Consider the following 15,702-nt stretch of genomic DNA (forward strand, 5'->3'; position numbering starts at 1 on the left):
CTACAACCCTCCCTATCTCTGCAACCTCCTCCAGCACCTACAACCTTCCCTATCTCTGTAACCTCCTCCAGCCCCTACAACCGCCCCATCTCTGTAATCTCCTCCTGCCCCTACACCCCTCCCTATCTCTGTAACCTCCACCAGTCACTACACCCCTCCCTATCTCTGTAACCTCCTCCAGCCCCGATAACCCTCCCTATCTCTGTAACCCCTTCCAGTCCCTAGACGCCTCCCTATCTCTCTAACCTCCACCAGTCCCTACACCCCTCCCTATCTCTGTAACCTCCTCCAGTCCCTAGACGCCTCCCTATCTCTGTAACCTCCACCAGTCCCTACATCCCTCCCTATCTCTGTAACCTCCTCCAGCCCCTATAACCCTCCCTATCTCTGTAACCTCCACCAGCCTCTACAACCCTCCCTATCTCTATAACCTCCTCCAGCCCCTACAACCCTCCCTATCTCTGTAACCTCTTCCAGCCCCTACTACCCTCCCTATCTCTGTAACTTCCTCCAGCCTCTACAACCCTCCCTATCTCTGTAACCTCCTGCAGCCTCTGCAACCCTCCCTTATTCTGTAACCTCCTCCAGCCCCTACACCCCTCCCTATCTCTGTAACCTCCTCCAGCCCCTACAATGCTCCCTATCTCTGTAACCTCCTCCAGCCCCTACAACCCTCCCTATCTTTGTAACCTCCTGCAGCCCCTCCAAACCTTCCTACCTCTGTAACCTCCTCCAGCCCCTACAACCCTCCCTATCTCTGTAACCTCCTCCAGCCCCTACGACCCTCCCTATCTCTGTAACCTCCTACAAACCTCCGAGATCTCTGCACTCCTCCAATTCCGGCCTCTTGAGCATCCCCCGATTCCCATCGCTCCACCATTGGCGGCCGTGCCTTCACTGCCTTGTGGGGGCCCTGAGCTCTGGAATTCCCTCCCTTAACCTCTCCCTCTTCCCCTCTGTTTCTCCCTCTCTCTATCTCTCCCGCTCTCTCTCTCTCTCTATCTCTCTCTCGCCCTCTCCCTCTCTCCCTCTCTCTCTCTTTCTCCCTCTGTCTCTGTTGCTCTCGCTCTTTAAAAACCGAGCTCTTTGAACGAGCTTTTTTGCTCCCCTGTCCCCAGTATCTCCGTGTGTGGCTCGGAGTCAGGTTGTGATTGGCTGAGGCTGCTGCGAGGCTCCTTGGGGGATGTTTAACTCTGCCAGCGGTGTAGTTCAAAGGTGCTGTGTTGTAATGAATAAGCGCTGGTTCTCTTACAGACCTTGTGGCCAAAGACGTCATTGAGAAGTGGCTGAAATACCTGAGGAACGAACTGCCTGCAGTGGCCTTCAAAGCTTGTACCCAGGCGCAGAGTAAGAACCTGGTGAGTGGCACCATTGCGCCCGCCCCCCCCGCTCTCTCCAGCTGTGCAGATTGAGACGGTCAGAGCGGGCGAGAGTGTGTGTGAGCGGAACACCAGCCCTCTTGTCCCTTCAGCCTATCTTGCCTTAGCGAGATCCTAGCCCCGACTGTTCGTTCAACATGCCCCATCGTGTTACTGTCAGAGTTTGAGGGAGTGCCGCACTGTCGGAGGGTCAGTGCTGAGGGAGTGCCGCACTGTCGGAGGGTCAGTGCTGAGGGAGTGCCGCACTGTCGGAGGGTCAGTGCTGAGGGAGTGCCGCACTGTCGGAGGGTCAGTGCTGAGGGAGTGCCGCACTGTCGGAGGGTCAGTGCTGAGGGAGTGCCGCACTGTCGGAGGGTCAGTGCTGAGGGAGTGCCGCACTGTCGGAGGGTCAGTGCTGAGGGAGTGCCGCACTGTCGGAGGGTCAGTGCTGAGGGAGTGCCGCACTGTCGGAGGGTCAGTGCTGAGGGAGTGCCGCGCTGTCGGAGGGTCAGTGCTGAGGGAGTGCCGCGCTGTCGGAGGGTCAGTGCTGAGGGAGTGCCGCGCTGTCGGAGGGTCAGTGCTGAGGGAGTGCCGCGCTGTCGGAGGGTCAGTGCTGTGGGAGCGCCTCACAGTCGGAGGGTCAGTTCTGAGGGAGCGCCGCACTGTCGGAGGGTCAGTGCTGAGGGAGTGCCGCACTGTGGGAGGGTCAGTGCTGAGGGAGTGCCGCACTGTGGGAGGGTCAGTGCTGAGGGAGCGCCGCACTGTGGGAGGGTCAGTTCTGAGGGAGCGCCGCACTGTCGGAGGGTCAGTGCTGAGGGAGCGCCGCACTGTCAGAGGGTCAGCGCTGAGGGAGCGCCGCACTGTCAGAGGGTCAGCGCTGAGGGAGCGCCGCACTGTCGGAGAGTCAGCGCTGAGGGAGCGCTGCACTGTGGGAGGGTCAGTGCTGAGGAAGTGCCGCACTGTCGGAGGGTCAGTGCTGAGGGAGTGCCGCGTTGTTGGAGGGTCAGTGCTGTGGGAGAGCCGCACTGTCGGAGGGTGAGTGCTGAGGGAGCGCCGCACTGTCGGAGGGTGAGTGCTGAGGGAGCGCCGCACTGTCAGAGTGTCAGCGCTGAGGGAGTGCCGCACTGTTGGAGGGTCAGTGCTGAGGGAGTGCCGCACTGTCGGAGGGTCAGTGCTGAGGGAGTGCCGCACTGTCGGAGGGTCAGTGCTGAGGGAGTGCCGCACTGTGGGAGGGTCAGTGCTGAGGGAGTGCCGCACTGTGGGAGGGTCAGTGCTGAGGGAGCGCCGCACTGTGGGAGGGTCAGTTCTGAGGGAGCGCCGCACTGTGGGAGGGTCAGTGCTGAGGGAGCGCCGCACTGTCAGAGTGTCAGTGCTGAGGGAGCGCCGCACTGTGGGAGGGTCAGTGCTGTGGGAGTGCCGCACTGTCAGAGGGTCAGCGCTGAGGGAGCGCCGCACTGTCGGAGAGTCAGCGCTGAGGGAGTGCCGCACTGTGGGAGGGTCAGTGCTGAGCGGGCGCCGTACTGTCAGAGGGTCAGCGCTGAGGGAGCGCCGCACTGTCAGAGGGTCAGCGCTGAGGGAGCGCCGCACTGTCGGAGAGTCAGCGCTGAGGGAGCGCTGCACTGTGGGAGGGTCAGTGCTGAGGGAGTGCCGCACTGTCGGAGGGTCAGTGCTGAGGGAGTGCCGCGTTGTTGGAGGGTCAGTGCTGTGGGAGAGCCGCACTGTCGGAGGGTGAGTGCTGAGGGAGCGCCGCACTGTCGGAGGGTGAGTGCTGAGGGAGCGCCGCACTGTCAGAGTGTCAGCGCTGAGGGAGCGCCGCACTGTTGGAGGGTCAGTGCTGAGGGAGTGCCGCACTGTCGGAGGGTCAGTGCTGAGGGAGTGCCGCACTGTCGGAGGGTCAGTGCTGAGGGAGGTGGAGTTTTACACATGTGTAACGTAAGCGGCTGGCTCCCCGCGGAGCCCCGGCTGCCATACTCTAACCCTGATCTTCACTCCGCCCCTGACAGCATCGCAGCAAAGTGCCGGTGGAGAGAGCGAGCGCTGACCTGCTGCAGAGCAGCGCCTGCGTGGGAGCGGACAACCTGATGAGGCTGCTGGGAGGCTACTGCCGCAATCGTGAGCTGAAGACTGCCATCACCGTGGGCGTGGTCGGTAAGGAAAGGAGGAGGGCGCTGCCGCTCGCTCGCTCGGCTGGCTGGGTGGGTGGGTTGCGCCTCTGCTTGTGGTGCCCACCGCGGTGAACCCAGTGGGCCCCTCGAGCATTCCCCCTCCCTCCCCTCTCTGCCCCAGCACCCACCCCCACCCCGCCGAGCCCGTTGAGCAACAGTGGGGGGAGCGCACGAGCTCAGAGCACGAGGAGGCCTTTCGGCCCCTCGACCCTACTCCCCCATTCCATAAGATCATGGCTGATCCGATTGTGGCCTCCACTCCACTTCCCTGTCCCCCCTCCCTCATAACCCTCGACTCCCTCGTCGATCAGAAATCTGCCTCACTCGGCCTTGAATATATTGTGACCCGGCCCCCACTGCTCTCAGGGGGAGGGGAGGGAGAGAATTCCACAGACTGACCACCCTCTGAGACAAGAAATTCCTCCTCATCTCTGTCTTTAATGGGAGACCCCTCATTCTGAAACTGTGCCCCCCCCTCCCCTTATTCTAGATTCCCCCCCCGTGAGGGGGGGTAAACATCCCCTCAGCATCCACCCTGTCAAACCCCCTCCCCTCAGAATCTGTCATGTTTCAATAAGATCACCTCTCATTCTTCTAAACTCCAATGGGTAGAGGCCCAACCTGCTCAACCTTTCCCCATCAGACAAACCCCCTTCGTCCCAGGAATCAGCCGAGTGAACCTTCTCTGAACGGCTTCCAATGCGAGTCTGTCCCTCCTTAAGTAAGGAGACCAGAACTGTCCACAGAGCCCCAGGAGCGGCCTCACCAACGCCCTGTCCAGTTGTAGCAAGACTTCCCCACTTTTATACTCCATCCCCCCTCCCCCTCGCAATAAAGGACAACTTTCCATTTGCCGTCCCAATCACTCGCTGCATCTGCGTACTAACTATTTTGAGATTCATGTACCAGGACACCCAGATCCCTCTGCACCGCAGCCCCCCAGCAGCCTCTCTCCCCACTTCAACCAACGTCCCGGGAATGGGAACGAGCCAACCTTCTCGGAACTGCCTCCGACAGGAGGGTTTAGTAAACGCTGGCCTAGCCAGTGACACCCCCCTCTGCGAATGAACTAAAAAGAAAAGTCCCTCCTTCAGCAAAAAGGGGGAACCAAAGCTGAAAGTGTGCAACGGGTGAAAGGGGAGGGGGGGGGGGCGGGTGGTGGGGGGTGAATTCTGGGACGGGGAATGTCTTCGTTTTGCCCCTGACACCCACCCCTGCCCCATTTTGACTCTCCTTCCCCCTCCCCCGAGCGCTGCCAGAATCAAAACGGCGGACGAACGCGCCTCGGCCTGGGGCTGCGTGTCCGGGAGAGGGCGCGGGGTGGTGGGGGGGGGGGCGTGGGTGTGGGGGGGTGGGGTGCGTGGGGGAGACGTCTGCTCTCCCACAGCCCATGGAAACCGGGCCCAGGCGAGGCGAGACCATGCTGACCCCCCCGCCCTGGGGACGGTGGGTGGGTTAAGCCGCTATGGAAAGATCGGTGGGGGGAGAGCTCGACTGAGACGTTCCACCACCCCCCCCCCAGCACCCCCCCCCCCCCACCCTCCCCTGGGTTTACAGCCGGGGGTGTGGGGGAAAAGGGGCGGCCGCCTCCCTTTGGCGCTCACCAGCCCCTCCCCCGCAACCCGAAGCCGGGCAAACCAAAATGGCGGTCGGAGACGGAGGAAGGGGCAACTGGGAAAGAGCTGGGGTGGCGGCTGCTGCTGACAGGACTGTGTGGCGCTGGGGGGGTGGAGGGGGGGTGGGGGGGGGAGTTGGGGGGGCGGTTGGAGGGCCTGATGGTGAACTCTTCCCCCCCTTCAGCCCCTCTCCCGCCCCCTTAGCGGTTTGGGTTGACCTCTAACCTTCGACTCCCCCACCCCCACCCCCACCCCCACCCCCACCCCCACCCCAGACTGAGGCTGTGCAGCAGGTGAGGTTTGGGCATGAAGGGTGTTGGGCTGTAGGGACAGAGGGAGGATGACACGGTCAGGGGTGGGGGGGGGTGGTGGGGGGGGAGGTGGTGGTGGTTAGGGAAGAGGGGGGTAATTTTTTTGTTCTCTAGCCTCATTGGCCCCTCTCCCAGGCCCCGCCCTAAATTCCCGCCGGCTTCAGAACGCCCGGCGGTTTACCCGAGGCTCGGGGGGGGGGGAGGGGCGGGTGGGGGAGGTCAGGGTGGGGGTTCGAGGCCGGAGAAGCCTGGTTGATTGCGGTGGTGGGGGAGGGGGCGAACCCTGGCTCGGCCGACCTCAACGCGCGAGGGCCCTCTCTGTTCCCGGTGGCGGCCGGGTCAGGGTGCGCCGCGGGCTGTGACGCCACCCGCAGTCAAATAGCCCACCCAATTACGGGGGGGGTTGGGGTTGGCGGCGGTGGGGGGGTGGGGGGGGCACCCCAATTCGGCCTGGGACATCTTGGCGTTGGGGCGGGGTGGGGAGGGGGAGCGTGCACTTTGCCTGCCGCCCTGTCCCCGAGCCGGCCGTGTCTCCGTCTGAGCTATTTGGCCGCGTGAGGCGGCGGACACCTGCCCCGGTGTCCTCGTGCGTGGCAGCGGTGAGCGGCCCAAGCCGACGGGAGTTTGGCTCACTTCACCCGACCGGGCACCTCCCCAGCGATAGCTGTCTAACCCAGTCTCCTGTTTCTCTTTTCTCTGTGTGTGCGTGTGTGTGTGTGTGTGTGTGTGTGTGTGTGTGTGTGTGTGTGTGTGTGTGTGTGCGCGCGCGTGCGCGCACGCCTCGCTCAACATTCCCAGGATTTCCAAATGTCGGGAAGAGCAGCTTAATCAACAGCCTGAAAAGAGCACGGGCCTGCAGTGTGGGCGCAACCCCTGGAGTGACCAAGTAAGTGGGAACGTGACCCCAGTTCTCCCCCCACACACCCCGACAGTGTGTGTGCAAGTATACGTCCATTGACACTCAGTTAACCAAGCTTATCCCAAGATAATGTAACGCATCCCGGTATCCCACTATGTCAACACTTGGGAAAGATCGCTGCATACCCGCCCTTACCCCGGCCATCTGATTTGTATCTCAACAGCATCTCACAGACCTGCTCCCCTACCAGGCCTTAAACATTCACTCCCTCCACCACCGACACACAGGGGCAGCAATGTGTGTACCATCTACAAGATGCACTGCAGCAACTCGCCAAGGCTCCTTCGACAGCGCTGCCCAAGCCCAGACTCCCCCTGGGAGTGTTTGATGGGGACAGTGTAGAGGGAACTTTACTCTGTATCTAAACCTGTGCTGTACCTGTCCTGGGAGTGTTTGATGGGGACAATGTAGAGGGAGCTTTACTCTGTATCTAACCCCGTGCTGTACCTGCCCTGGGAGTGTTTGATGGGGACAGTGTAGAGGGAGCTTTACTCTGTATCTAACCCTGTGCTGTTCCTGTCCTGGGAGTGTTTGATGGGGACGGTGTAGAGGGAGCTTTATTCTGTATCTAACATCGTGCTGTACCTGTCCTGGGAGTGTTTGATGGGGACGGTGTAGAGGGAGCTTTACTCTGTGTCTAACCCCGTGCTGTACTTGCCCTGGGACTATTTGATGGGGGCAGAGTAGAGGGAGCTTTACTCTGTATCTAACCCCGTGCTGTACCTGTCCTGGGAGTGTTTGATGGGGACGGTGTAGAGGGAGCTTTACTCTGTATCTAACCCCGTGATGTACCTGTCCTGGGAGTGTTTGATGGGGACGGTGTAGAGGGAGATTTACTCTGTATCTAACCCCGTGCTGTACCTGTCCTGGGAGTGTTTGATGGGGACAGTGAAGAGGGAGCTTTACTCTGTATCTAACCCCGTGCTGTACCTGTCATGGGAGTGTTTGATGGGGACAGTGTAGAGGGAGCAGACCTTCAGCAGTGAGTGACCATAGTTCTCCTCCCGCAGGTGCCTGCAAGAGATTCACCTCGACAAGCACATCAAGCTGTTGGACTGTCCTGGCATCGTCATGGCAACGTCTACCTCGGACGCTGCCGTCATCCTGCGAAATTGTGTGAAGATCGAGCAGCTGCAGGATCCAGTGGAACCAGTGGCTGCCATTTTGAGACGGTGTAACAAGCAACAGGTGAGTGACAACATGACAGGGCTTGGCAGAATTCCATCGCCACCTCCACCAGTCTCCCCGTCACCCCCGAAACGGGTTCGATGCTCAAGGGTCAGTGCTGAGGGAGCGCCGCACTGTGGGAGGGTCAGTGCTGAGGGAGCGCCGCACTGTCGGAGGGTCAGCGCTGAGGGAGCGCCGCACTGTCGGAGGGTCAGCGCTTAGGGAGCGCCGCACTGTCTGAGGGTCAGTGCTGAGGGAGCTTAAACGACAATAGCAGGAAATATTCAGCAGGCTGGGCAGCATCTGTGGAGAGAGACAGAGTTAACATTTCACGTCAGTGACACTGCGTCTGAAGTGAGGAGTGTTTGAAATGTAATCGGCTTTGGGTAAGTGAATGCTCCCCACCACCTTCTCCAGGGCAATGAGTGATGGGCAATAAACGCCGGACTAGTCCATGATGCCCCCATCCCATAAGTGAATACCAAAAAAATGTGGGGGTAAGAACAAAAGGGGTGGTCTGTGGACCCAAGTGGGTTCATGGTGCGAGACCAAAGGGAGCGTTAACAGGACAAGTAAAGAAAACAAAGCGCGGGCTAGAGGAGGTGCGAATGGCAGGATAGCAGTCGTCCGATCGAGGAGAGCAGGTAGAATTGAGAAAAGTCAAACCAAAGGCAAAACCCCAGAGGAAAATGGCGGGGGGGCGGCGGAGGTCAGAGTCCGAAATTGTTGAGTCTGGGAGACGGCTGAGTGCCGATCGGGAAGACGCGGTGCTGTTCCCGGAGCCTGTGTCCGGCTTCTTGGGAAGATTCCGGGAGGCCTGTCCGCGAGGTGTGAGTGATTTCTGAGTCAGACGACTCTTCCCAAACTCCCAGCCTCCTGCTCATTCAGAAGTCAGTATCCGATTAACCGAGCTTTATCCCCCCCCCATCCCACGGCGTTCCCCCGTCTCGGCTCCATGAACCAGTTTCTCACGCCTCACCTTCTGCGTCTCGCAGGTCATGCGGCATTACAATATCCCTGAGTTCCGGGACACGCAGGAATTCCTGGCAGTGCTGGCCCGGAGGTTGGGGAAGCTGAGGAAGGGAGGGCACCCAGATCATGAGAAGGCAGCCAAGACCGTCCTCGCCGACTGGACCAGGTACCGCGCCTGCGCTATCCGGACCGCGTTCTCCCCCCCACCCCCCCGCTCTGTACGTCACAGCGCTCCTTCGGCGCTGACCCTCTGACAGTGCGGCGCTCCCTCAGCACTGACCCTCCGACTGTGCGGCGCTCCCTCAGCACTGACCCTCCGACTGTGCGGCGCTCCCTCAGCACTGACCCTCCGACAGTGCGGAGCTCCCTCAGCGCTGACCCTCCGACAGTGCGGCACTCCCTCAGCGCTGACCCTCCGACAGTGCGGAGCTCCCTCAGCGCTGACCCTCCGACAGTGCGGCGCTCCCTCAGCGCTGACCCTCCGACAGTGCGGTTCTCCCTCAGCACTGACCCTCCGACAGTGCGGCGCTCCCTCAGCACTGACCCTCCGACAGTGCGGCCCTCCCTCAGCACTGACCCTCCCACAGTGTGGCACTCCCTCAGCACTGACCCTCCCACAGCGCGGCGCTCCCTCAGCACTGACCCTCCGACAGTGCGGCACTCCCTCAGCACCGACCCTCCGACAGTGCGGCACTCCCTCAGCACTGACCCTCCCACAGTGCAGCGCTCCCTCAGCACTGACCCTCCCACAGTGCGGCGCTCCCTCAGCGCTGACCCTCCGACAGTGCGGTGTTATCTCATCACTGACCCTCCGACAGTGCGGTGCTCCCTCAGCACTGACCCTCCCACAGTGCGGCTCCCCCTCAGCACCGACCCTCCGATAGCCCGGCGCTCCCTCAGCTCTGACCCTCCGACAGTGCGGCGCTCCCTCGGCACTGGCCTCGTGAGGGGGCGTGCGAGGTTTGAGTGAGCCAGGTTGCGCGTCTCATGGCCGAATCATCTGGTCTCCCCTCAGCGGCAAGATCTGCTACTTCACCCAGCCACCGGAGACCCACACCCTCCCCACCCACATCAGTGCCGAGATCGTCGCGGAGCTGGGCAAGGCGTTCGACATCGAGGAGTTAGAGAAAGGAAACCAGGAGTCCCTCAGCAGTGAGTAAACAGAGGAAAAATCCACATTTCCCCATCTTAGGACCCCCCCAAAGCGCTTCACAGCCTCCGAGTGCAGTCACTGCCTTTTTATCTTAACTAACTCATACCCAGGATGTGGGGGTCGCTGGCTGGGCCCTGCATTTATTGCCCATCCCTAATTGCCCTTGTTCAGAGGGGCATTCAAGAGTCAACCACATTTGCTGTGGGGTCTGGAGTCACGTGTGGACCCAGACTGTGTAAGGAGGGCAAGTTTCCCTCCCCACAGGGGGATTAGTGACCCAGATGGGGTTTTTTCACCGGTCGACAATAGATTCACGGTCACCGTCAGACTGTTCATTCCAGATTTTTACTGATTCAAATTCTGCCGGGGGTGGGATTTGAACCTGGGTCCCCAGAGCTTTACCCCGGACGACTGACTAGTCCAGCGACAATACCAACACGCCATCTCCTCCCCTGTAATGGCGGTAATGCAGCAGCTGATTTAGGCACAGCAAGATCCCACCAACAGCCAATGCCATAAAGACCCAGATCGTCTGTTTTTTTGTGATGTTGTCTGAGGGGTAAATATTGCCCCCCAGGGCATCGGGGAGAACACCCACCCCCCCCCGCCTCCTCGCCCCACACCCCACCCCCCTCCTCGCCCCACACCCCACCCCCCTTCTCGCCCCACACCCCACCCTCCCCCCACACTCCACCCTCCCCCCTCGCCCCACACCCCACCCCCCTCCTCGCCCCACACCCCACCCCCCTCCTCGCCCCACACCATACCCCCCCTCACCCCACACCCCACCCTCGCCCCACACCCCACCCCCCTCCTCGCCCCACACCCCACCCCCCTCCTCGCCCCACACCATACCCCCCCTCGCCCCACACCCCACCCTCCCCCCACACCCCACCCTCCCCCCTCCTCGCCCCACACCCCACCCCCCTCCTCGCCCCACACCCCACCCCCCTCCTCGCCCCACACCATACCCCCCCTCGCCCCACACCCCACCCTCCCCCCACACCCCACCCTCCCCCCTCGCCCCACACCCCACCCCCCTCCTCGCCCCACACCCCACCCCCCTCCTCGCCCCACACCCCACCCCCCTCCTCGCCCCACACCATACCCCCCCTCGCCCCACACCCCACCCTCCCCCCTCGCCCCACACCCCACCCCCCTCCTCGCCCCACACCATACCCCCCCTCGCCCCACACCCCACCCTCCCCCCACACCCCACCCTCCCCCCTCGCCCCACACCCCACCCCCCTCCTCACCCCACACCATACCACCCCCTCGCCCCACACCCTACCCTCCCCCCTCGCCCCACACCCTACCCTCCCCCCTCGCCCCACACCCCACCCTCCCCCCTCGCACCACACCCCCCCTTCGCCCCACAACCTACCCCCCCACCGCGCTATTCTGACAATAGTGGCTGTGGGATCTTTCACGTCCACCTGAGAGGGCAGACAAGGGTATTGGGTTTAACCTCTTATCCCAAAAAACAGCACCACACAGTCCTCCCCTTCCCTCCGCTCTCTTTTCTGTCCCTCACAGCACTCCCTCTGACCCTTCGACAGTGCGGCGCTCCCGCAGCGCTGACCCCCCGACAGTGCGGCGCTCCCTCAGCACTGACCCTCTGACAGTGCGGATCTCCCTCAGCGCTGACCCTCCAACAGTGCGGCACTCCCTCAGCACTGACCCTCCCACAGTGCGGCGCTCCCTCAGCGCTGACCCTCCGACAGTGCGGCGCTCCCTCAGCACTGACCCTCCGACAGTGTGGCGCTCCCTCAGCGCTGACCCTCCGACAGTGCGGCGCTCCCTCAGCGCTGACCCTCCGACAGTGCGGCGCTCCCTCAGCGCTGACCCTCCGACAGTGCGGCGCTCCCTCAGCGCTGACCCTCCGACAGTGCGGCGCTCCCTCAGCGCTGACCCTCCGACAGTGCGGCGCTCCCTCAGTACTGTCACTGTGCCGGGGGAGAGTTGGTCCCGGATCATGTGACTCAAGTCTCTGGAGTGGGGGGGCTCAAATCCATATCCCCCTGACTCGAAGCACCCTGGACCATTAGCTCCAGAGGGTTATGGCGCCATCAATTTGAGGTGAGACGGGACAGAATGGTGGCGGGGACAGTCCATCAATAACAGTTCGATGCTTGTGCTGCAGAGATCGAGTCTCCCGCGGGAGAGAGCGGAATCTGCATTGAGATGTCCGGAATGACGAGCGGGGAGAACGAACCTCCCCACACATGTGAAATGGAAGAGGATAAGACGACGCAGGAGAGCGAGGGAGTGGCCACAGACATCGACAGCACCCAGGACTCGCAGGTAAAGACGCTTGAAACATTCGAGCCATCACATCAACTGAGAGTCATCCCCTGAAACAGACTCAGTGTAACACTGGTGAAAACGTGCTCCTGTACTTTGTGGCCTTTGAGGGGTTAGTATATTCCTGATTTCTGTATTGTACATGGGCAGTGTACTCGAATAAAAGAGCAACTATCCTACTTGGAATACCATGCACAGTTCCAGTCCCCGAATCCCGCTTGGAATACCGTGCACAGTTCCAGTCCCTGAATCCCACCTGGAATACTGTGCACAGTTCCAGTCCCTGAATCCCACCTGGAATACCGTGCACAGTTCCAGTCCCTGAATCCCACCTGGAATACCGTGCACAGTTCCAGTCCCTGAATCCCACTTGGAATACCGTGCACAGTTCCAGTCCCTGAATCCCACTTGGAATAGCGTGCACAGTTCCAGTCCCTGAATCCCACCTGGAATACCGTGCACAGTTCCAGTCCCTGAATCCCACTTGGAATACCGTGCACTGTTCCGGTCTCTGTGTCCCACTTGGAATACCGTGCACAGTTCCAGTCCCTGAATCCCACTTGGAATACCGTGCACAGTTCCAGTCCCCGAATCCCACTTGGAATACCGTGCACAGTTCCAGTCCTTGAATCCCACTTGGAATACCGTGCACAGTTCCAGTCCCCGAATCCCACTTGGAATACTGTGCACAGTTCCAGTCCCTGAATCCCACTTGGAATACTGTGCACAGTTCCAGTCCCTGAATCCCACTTGGAATACCATGCACAGTTCCAGTCCCCGAATCCCACTTGTAATACTGTGCACAGTTCCAGTCCCTGAATCCCACTTGGAATACTGTGCACAGTTCCAGTCCCCGAATCCCACTCGGAATACCGTGCTCAGTTCCGATCCCCGAATCCCACTTGAAATACCATGAACAGTTCCGGTCTCCGTATCCCACTTGGAATACCGGGCACAGTTCCGCTCTCCGTATCCCACTCGGAATACTGTGCACAGTTCCGGTCTCCATATCCCACTCGGAATACCGTGCACAGTTCCGGTCTCCGTATCCCACTTGGAATACCGTGCTCAGTTCCGATTCCCGAATCCCACTTGAAATACCATGCACAGTTCCGGTCTCTGTATCCCACTTGGAATACCGGGCACTGTTCCGGTCCCGTATCCCACTTGGAATACCGTGCATGGATCCAGTCTCTGTATCCCACTTGGAATACTGCGCACAGTCCTGGTCTCGGTATCCCACTTGGAATACCGTGCACAGTTCCGGTCTCCGTATCCCACTTGGAATACCGCGCACAGTTCCGGTCTCCATATCCCACTTGGAATACCGCGCACAGTTCCGGTCTCCATATCCCACTTGGAATACCGCGCACAGTTCCGGTCTCCGTATCCCACTTGGAATACCGTGCACAGTTCCGGTTTCCGTATTATAAAAAGGATATGGAGACACTGGAGAAGGTGTGAAACAGATTGACGAGGATGATCCCAGATCGGAGAGGTTATAACTATCTGGAAAGGTCGAACCGGCCGGGGCTCTTTACTCTGGGAAAGAGGAGGCTGAGGGGGTGACCTGATCCAGCTCTTTAAAATGATGGAGGGGGTTTTGATAGGGTCGACGTAGAGAAGATGTTTCCACTTGTGGGGGATGGGGGGAGTGACCAGAACTAGGTGGGGTGGGGGGGGTGGCATCAATACAAGACAGTCCCTAATAAATCCGATCGAGGGCGGGGAGGGAATTCAGGAGAAAGGTCTTTACCCAGAGAGCGGGGAGAAGGCGGAACTCGCTCCCACAGGGAGGGGCGGTGGAGGTGAATCGTGTCGATGTGTTTAAGGAGCTGGATAAACACATGAGGGGAGAGAGGAATAGAAGGATACGGGGGATGGGGGGGGGGGCAGGAAACACCGGCACGGAGCAGAGGGGCTGAATGCAATGTTCCTCTCTCTCGGCAGTTGAGGAAGATGACGGTGACGTTCGGAAGCAGGAAAGCCAATCCAAAGCAGGCGGGGGAGAAGGTGGAGGCAGCTCCTCGGCTCCCGGACCTGCAGGTGATCAGGGAGCTCGATCCCCTGTGCCAGGGACAGGCTCTGAAAGCAGCAAGCAAGAGGAGGAGGAGGCTGCAGAAGAGGGCAGGTGGGTAATCGGGACGTGGGAGAGTGCAGGAGGGGTGTGTGTGTGTGTGTGTGAGAGAGTGCGGGGTGTCTGTGTGTGTGTGTGTGTGTGTGTGTGTGTGTGTGTGTGTGTGTGTGTGTGTGTGCGTGAGAGAGTGCGGGGTGTGTGTGTGTGTGTGTGTGAGAGAGAGTGCGGGGTGTGTGTGTGTGTGTGTGTGAGAGAGAGTGCGGGGTGTGTGTGTGTGTGAGAGAGAGTGCGGGGTGTGTGTGTGTGTGTGTGTGAGAGAGTGCAGGGTGTGTGTGTGTGTGTGAGAGAGAGTGCGGGGTGTGTGTGTGTGTGAGAGAGAGTGCGGGGTGTGTGTGTGTGCGCGTGTGTGTGTGAGAGTGCAGGGTGTGTGTGTGTGAGAGAGTGCAGGGTGTGTGTGTGTGTGAGAGAGTGCAGGGTGTGTGTGTGTGTGTGTGAGAGAGTGCAGGGTGTGTGTGTGTTAGAGAGTGCGGGGTGTGTGTGTACGCGTGTGTGTGTGAGAGAGTGCGGGGTGTGCGCGTGTGTGTGTGAGAGAGTGCGGGGTGTGTGTGTGTGTGTGTGAGAGAGTGCGGGGTGTGTGTGTGTGTGAGAGAGTGCGGGGTGTGTGTGTGTGTGAGAGAGTGCGGGGTGTGTGTATGTGTGTGAGAGAGTGCGGGGTGTGTGTGTGTGAGAGAGTGTGGGCGGTGTGTGTGTGTGTGAGAGAGAGCGGGGGGTGTGTGTGTGTGAGAGAGAGCGGGGGGTGTGTGTGTGTGAGAGAGTGCAGGGGGTGTGTGTGTGTGAGAGAGTGCGGGGGGTGTGTGTGTGTGAGAGAGTGCGGGGTGTCTGTGTGTGTGTGTGTCTGTGTGTGTGTGTGTGTGTGTCTGTTGAGAGAGAGTGCGGGGTGTGTGTGTGTGTGTGTGAGAGAGAGTGCGGGGTGTGTGTGTGTGTGTGTGAGAGAGTGCGGGGTGTGTGTGTGTGTGTGAGAGAGAGTGCGGGGCATGTGTGTGTGTGAGAGAGTGCAGGGTGTGTGTGTGTGTGTGTGAGAGAGAGTGCGGGGTGTGTGTGTGTGTGTGAGAGAGAGTGCGGGGCGTGTGTGTGTGTGTGTGAGAGAGAGTGCGGGGTGTGTGTGTGTGTAAGAGAGTGCAGGGTGTGTGTGTGTGTGTGAGAGAGTGCAGGGTGTGTGTGTGTGTGTGAGAGAGAGTGCGGGGTGTGTGTGTGTGTGAGAGAGTGCGGGGGGTGTGTGTGTGTGAGAGAGTGCGGGGGGTGTGTGTGTATGAGAGAGTGCGGGGGGTGTGTGTGTGAGAGAGTGCGGGGGGTGTGTGTGTGAGAGAGTGCGGGGGGTGTGTGTGTGAGAGAGTGCGGGGGGTGTGTGTGTGAGAGAGTGCGGGGTGTGTGTGTGTGTGTGTGAGAGAGTGCGGGGTGTGTGTGTGTGTGAGAGAGTGCGGGGTGTGTGTGTGTGTGAGAGAGTGCGGGGTGTGTGTGTGTGTGTGAGAGAGTGCGGGGTGTGTGTGAGAGAGTGAGGGGTGTGTGTGTGTGTGAGTGAGTGCGGGGTGTGTGTATGTGTGTGAGAGAGTGCGGGGTGTGTGTGTGTGAGAGAGTGCGGGCGGTGTGTGTGTGTGAGAGA

General features: G+C 60.4%; 1 protein-coding gene across 1 annotated transcript; it reads left to right on the forward strand.

The window, feature by feature from the left end:
• Positions 1–1,237: 1,237 nt before the first annotated feature.
• gnl3l (guanine nucleotide binding protein-like 3 (nucleolar)-like) lies at positions 1,238–14,096 on the forward strand (the record flags this gene model as incomplete). The annotated part of the gene is made up of 8 exons (XM_041182532.1): positions 1,238–1,358; positions 3,362–3,506; positions 6,249–6,336; positions 7,380–7,557; positions 8,532–8,674; positions 9,524–9,660; positions 11,805–11,965; positions 13,916–14,096. Coding segments are annotated over 8 exons (1,154 nt in total), but the record flags the coding sequence as incomplete, so codon positions are not given.
• Positions 14,097–15,702: the final 1,606 nt, after the last annotated feature.

This window comes from Carcharodon carcharias, unplaced genomic scaffold (assembly GCF_017639515.1).
Source record: "Carcharodon carcharias isolate sCarCar2 unplaced genomic scaffold, sCarCar2.pri scaffold_1001_ctg1, whole genome shotgun sequence".
Lineage (NCBI taxonomy): Eukaryota > Metazoa > Chordata > Chondrichthyes > Lamniformes > Lamnidae > Carcharodon > Carcharodon carcharias.